This window comes from Hyposmocoma kahamanoa, unplaced genomic scaffold (genome assembly GCF_003589595.1).
Source record: "Hyposmocoma kahamanoa isolate Upper Pololo Valley unplaced genomic scaffold, ASM358959v1 80, whole genome shotgun sequence".
In the NCBI taxonomy this organism is placed as follows: Eukaryota; Metazoa; Arthropoda; class Insecta; order Lepidoptera; family Cosmopterigidae; genus Hyposmocoma; species Hyposmocoma kahamanoa.
This window is the reverse complement of record NW_020654051.1, coordinates 5722410-5728739: the sequence shown is the minus strand read 5'-3', so window position 1 is coordinate 5728739 and position 6330 is coordinate 5722410. Positions and strand designations below refer to the sequence as shown.

Below are 6330 nucleotides of genomic sequence, written 5' to 3'. Positions count from 1 at the left end.
GATTAAGTGCATAGACTTTATGTATAAAAAAGCTTGTAACGTTATGTTGAATTAATTTGTTTAGGAAACATAGATGGCTATTTGAAATTTAGGCACTTTGTAAAAAATGAAATTGTTGAGTATCTATAAAACTGACCAGTGACCAACGCTTAAGCTTAAAAACGCGTGTTTATGCGCTTATTTTAAAAAGCAGACTTTTTAAAGTGCTTTTCTTTTAAACGCCCTCCTCTAGCCCAATGTACACACATCAAAAAAAGTTTGCGATCAATAGCATAAGCTCCTATAATTCTTTAAATTTAACTTTATCAAGAAAAAATCTATGTTATATGCTTTCTTTAAATAGGAATACCCTGTTTGAAATTAAAATATAAAACTATTTTTTATTATTTATTTTAAAAAATTGAGCCATTAATCATAATGTAATAGTAATAGAAATTTCATAGAAAGAAAAAGACTGTTTAATTAAACTTAAACAACAATTTATTATTAAAAGGTGTGAATTCAATATAAAATAACTCCTCCCCTGGCTCGAATACATGCGAAGATCCTCCTGGGCATGCTGAGGATCAAGTTATCCAGCATTTCCTGGGGTAACCTATCCCATTCTTCAATAGCGGCTTCCCTGAGCTCTGGAACTGTCTGGGGACGTGGCTCACGGTTCCATACTGCTCGTTTAAGAGCATCCCACGCGTGCTCTATTGGGTTTAAGTCGGGCGAGCCGGCAGGCCAGTCTAATCGTGTGATATCGTATTCTTGAAGAGCAGCATTGACTCGTTGAGCTCGATGTGCGGGCGCATTATCATCGACCGGTACAAATTGGTGCCCATGGTTTACTCGGAATGGTCTGACGATATCATCAATAGCAACTGCTTTGTACATGTCTGCTGTCATGAAGCCCCGATAAGGGATCAAAGGCGTTCTAGCTCCAATCATAATGCCACCCCAAAAGGACACCGATTTTCCGCCTTGCTGAACTGTTCCAGTGGCAGTTCTTTGTCTTTCACGGTCGCTTGGTCTTCTCCAGACACGGACACGTCGGTTATCTGGATGAGTGCTGATTCGGGATTCGTCAACGAAGAGACAGTTTTGCCAAATGTTTTCGTCCTCACCTTCTTCATTTTGCCGAAGTCTAGCCCACTGCAATCTTCGTTGTTGACGTTGCCGGGAATTGAGCGGAGCTCGCCAAGACCTCCGTGCTCGTAATCCAGCCTGGTGCAAGCAATTGCGAACGGTCTGCGTGCTAACTTCAAGCCCAGAGGCGGCCCTGACTTCTGCTTTTATTTTAGTGGCGTTGATTGTTGGATCACGGGCTGCCAGAAATCTAATATAGCGCTTTTGGGCAGCTGTCAAAACAGTTGGGCGACCGCTGCGGGGTCGGTCAGCTAAATTCCCCATTCCGTGATACCTCTGCAACGTAGCCACGACACAGGATTGGGATATAGCAAGTCTGCGTGCTATTACTCTCGTGGTGTATCCTTCTTCCCTCAAAGTTACTATTCTAGCTCGTAAAACCTCTGATAATCCTCTTGGCATTTTTTCAATCACAACTTTCCGCGAAAAATATCTTGAATCGCTTATAATTGACTAAATCAGATTTCTGAATGAGCGTAAGCTAGGACTGAAAGCCTTTTTATAAGAAAAAACAATTGAACGGGGTCATTGTTTTATGTTCTAATTTATTTTTAAATAAAGAATCTAAAAAGAAGAAAAAATCATAATATAATCTACAGTAACAAAAAAGATTTCAGTTTTTCGAAGTGATCGCAAACTTTTTTTGATGTGTGTATATAATGTAGTACGCGCTCGACCGTTATCGTAGATAAACACTGTCGAAAACGCGAAAAATGCATAATTGTGCCATTATAAACTGCAAAAGCACCATAACTGTGGGTAAACGAGTAAACAGGGACGTTTCCTTCCGCGGACTAGTGATTTTGTAATCAGAAGATGCATAATTTATTTTAAAAACAATTATTTTGATTTTGTATGAATTTCGAGAAAACAAATATGCAACCGAGTGTATGCCTCATGATTTGTAATGGGTTCGACTCCCAGGCCGGGAGAAGTATGTGTATGGCCTACATTTATTTCTCTTTGGGTGTAATTTGTGGTTGTCTATGTGTGTGTCCATGGCATCCGCGATACAGGGTTTCCCTAGTTAGACTATGAGTGTGTAGCGTTACTATTATTATTATTATTATTATTTTATTGGAAGGACAATAATTTTAATATTTGAAGTCGATTAAATATTAGTGATAATTTTTTTGAGTAATCAAAATTTTCTTAAAACATGTAAAATAAACGACTTAACTATCTTATTCTAGCTATTTTCTACTAAATTAATATTACGACTACTTGTAATCAACAAATACTTGAACAAAAATTATTCTATTTAGAATCGATTAATTGAATGGAATACGCGTATTTACGCGTATACCGTTCATTCAATCGATTTAGAGCGAAAGTAGGTTTCTCATCCCTAAATAATTCTTGTGACGTCATAGTGGGTACAAAAAATATGGCACGCTTGGTTTTCATATAAATTGCCGTACTTGCGGCGGCTGCGTCTATCTAGAATGTCTGTGGTAATATGCGTTTTAGATTATTGCAAGGACCCACTCCAGCTGACTGCCTGGGCCCTTTTTCGTTTTTATTTTCAGTAGAAAGTGTAGCGTAGCAAAATATGAGTGTTTTTCTAAAAGTGCGTTTTTAAATGTTGAAAGATTCTAAACTGAAATATAATTTTTAAAGAACAATAAAATGTTATTTATTTCAGGATAACAAATTGATTTTTGTGTAAAAAACGGCAAATTAGTGGATATCGTCGCAAAATAGTAGTCAGTTTGGTACCGAACTAAAATTAGCTTTTTTAAAAATTTTCCAATTCTTGAGGGCGTTCTAATTTTAATTTTTCTCTGTATTTTTAGTGCGTTCTGCCCCACTCCGTGGCATGATGTTGTCTGTTAAAAAGTATATGTGAAACTAAATAAGTGTTTAAAGTACTAATTGATGTGCATTGTGAAAACCCAGCCTAACGTGTCAGTTTAGCCACATTTTGTGGTCAGCCCTGTAGGTGACGGAATAAAATGTCACCAAATAGACATCACACACACGGGCAGTACTTAAAGAAAAAAGTTTTCTTATTACATTTTTAAGTCTTAGCACAAATAAACAATAAGAGTATATTCATAAATTATGTTTGATCTATTTAAAACAAGTATAATAAACTAAAACTTTAATCATAAGAAGATATAATATCACTTACCTGACTCAAAATACTGAACACTTGCCGAAACCAACAAAAGATCCTTGTCACACAAAAACTTTGACAGAACTGGCCGAATTTTCAATGGCGGGCGTTATGTTCGTTGGATAGGGTTGATATTTTTAATAAAATTTACTAGTTGGGTAAAAATATAAAACAACTAGTGACGTCACCAAACTGACACGTCTGACGGGTTCAACTTTATAATATTTATTTATAATTTGATTTTAATCTACTATTGTTATAGTTAAAATCTTATAATTGAATTCATGTGACGAGAGAAATAGTACTTAAATATGGGCTAAACTTTTTGACATGTGTTTCATAGAAAAAATTTGAGTAACACCAAGTTTTTGTACCCATTACTGGTCAAAAACGTCTGGCCTAATCACTAAAAATATTTATAACTTAAACAAAACTATATTTTTACTGGAAATATTAATTTAAAACATTGTTTTCACCATTTTATTCAAAAAATAATGCAACCGTTCCTTAATTACGTTGAGAAATAATTGTGAAAAAGTGGGACAGGCGCAAAACCCGGAGTACACTAAAAAGTGAAAATGCCCATTTGCCTTAGAACATTGTCATGTACATGCCTTAAGCCCGGCCTCCACTAAAAGGACGGCGCGGCTAACTTCGTTAAACATTTACTAGAAATAAATTATAGTTTACGAAACTCTAGTGCATACGAAATCTTACATTTTTTTGTGTTTTAAAACAGAGGGAAAAAATGAAATACAATGAGGGATGTGTAATAAATGAACGATTGAGTGTTGCGTCATCACTTTTATTGCGGGTATTTTCAAATTATAACAATTGTAATAGTGGGGGTAGTGGGGTATAAATATAGTCAACCGTTTTGAATAAGGTCATTCTTCCGCCGTGTGTCAAACAACAACTCTCCTGAGGGTGCGTGCGAAGAGGCGAAACATGTGCAGGGTATATTTTTGGTGGTACCTATTGCTTGTGATTGTAGTTGCGTTTCTTAATTGTATGCGTAGCGAGGGTAGGAAAATTAACTGTATGTAAAGAATAATACAATCGCAGCTATTTTGCATGATTTGACTTTCCTGGGTTCGCGGGGTAGTAAATTAATCTACTTGTAATTTTTTTTTGATACGTTTCAGTTTACAGAACAAATTTGAACGAAAATATGCGTTAACAATTTTTCTCTTCCAGATATCAGTTACCGCTAAAGCACTATTTGAAACTTTGCCCTTGTTTTGGTTTACTTTAAGAGGTGCCGGCTTATTCTTAGTCGTCAACTTGGGTAACAAGCATGCATTCGAAAAAAGGCCGCTGTTACGAGGGTTCAACTATGTATGTAAACACAAAATGTTCGGTAAACTAAAACAAAATGTTTCGATAGTGGTGACCGTCAATTTTGATTTGATTGACTGTTCAAGAAAAGGTGACTACATTTGCTTTCTTGATGGTGCGAAAGCTAAGAAAAAGAAACATACGCGAGCAAAGGTTTTGAAGTCTCCGGTAGTGGTTATAGTGTCGTCGTAGTCAACCGAAAGTACATCCCACTGCTGACTAGGGGTCTCCTATGGAGAGTGTTTAGACCATAGATATAGAAAAAAAGGGTGATATGTAATGACGCTATGTAGGATCGGGTACCGATGTCGCCACTTTTTAGCTTGTATGCAATTCAAACTTTACGCTCTATTATTTACTACCATAATTTAAAGATTTTGGTTGGGTAGGGCTTAAAACGTGAAAACGACGTAACACAATTTTAAAATTTAACAAAATTAAACTTACAGTCACTTGAGTAAGAGTTATATTTCAATATTTCAGTATTTTTTTCATCCTGGTTCAGCCAGTCACCATCAGGTGGCGTTTTAGTAAAAATGCTACTAGTATATAATAGCTAACTATTACACGTCAGATGGCGCTGAAACTCATTTTTCGTTACACTAAGAACTCACGGAGCGGTTTTCAACCACGCCTGTCACGGGACCGCGGCATCTTTAGAATGTGGTAGTTAAGTATGTAAAATTAGTTATTAGTATTAAATTAGTTAGTAGTAGCACATTTCACGGCGCGTTTTACGTCTGTAGTTGTGACGATTGCTCGCGGTTAGCGCGGCGGGGTACTACTAGAACCGCGCAGGACGCGATCACCTGCGCGCTTGGCGTGTCGTTGCCCGCGCACTTTGGCGGTCGTTTCAGGCGTATTGTGGTGCAGGCGCACGCGGGATGAGCTCTATTAACCGCGCGACTTGCGATTATCTCCCACTAAGTTCGCGGTCCGTTCCGCAATCGCAGCGGCGGCTTCGTGCCCGCATAAACTTGCAGGGTCGTGAGTATTGAAATAAAACCGCTGTCCCGCAGCACCGGCGGGCGCGAATGGAAACCGCTCCGTGAATTGTTAACCTTATTAACCTTAAACTGACGCTATTCAACGAGTGATGTGGTCCTACCTAATCGATAGTTACACACCATGTGGCTGTTTTTAATATTAAAAAAATATTCCATTTTTCATACTATACCTAGACTGGTACTGGTGTATTATTAAATTAATATAAATTATTATTATTTTCTTAGTGGCGGCCACTAGGCTTGGGCCAGTGTCAGTTTTATACGAAAAATATAAAAAATATGGCGATCGTGGCCAGTGTCAGTTTGCCATTATACGTTACATTATACGACAAAAAGAAAACATTGAATAATTATAGAAATAGTGACTAAAAGTGCAAATTGCCGGTGGAATGTTATCTTACTGGTTTTAAAATTTTTGTTTCACTCAATTTTTACAAGGTGTATCGCTACAACTTGGCATTTTCACGTTTTACGAGAGATCTTGTATGTACAACGATCACCATGTTACTGTGGCGATATTTGTAGGCGTGTCACCTCGATACGAACCACGCCCCCATACCAAACCTACCCTTTTTTCTATATCTATGGTTTAGACCATAGTCGGCCACGCTGGCTAAAAGCGGGTTACGGACTTCTCACGCTTTCAAAGGGTTGTGATTTGCCACGGGCGAGTCGAGTTACTTAACTCTATTAACTCGAGTTACTCCCACAACGAGTCAACTCGAGTTACTTTTT

General features: G+C 37.6%; 1 protein-coding gene across 1 annotated transcript in view; it reads left to right on the top strand.

Moving 5' to 3' along the window:
* LOC113233944 overlaps positions 1-6330 on the top strand; it is a 42798-nt gene that overhangs the window by 25100 nt on the left and 11368 nt on the right. The window contains exon 9 of the mRNA XM_026469180.1: positions 4448-4485. Coding sequence (XP_026324965.1) covers positions 4448-4485 — 38 coding nt within the window. The remainder of the gene's footprint in view (positions 1-4447; positions 4486-6330) is intronic.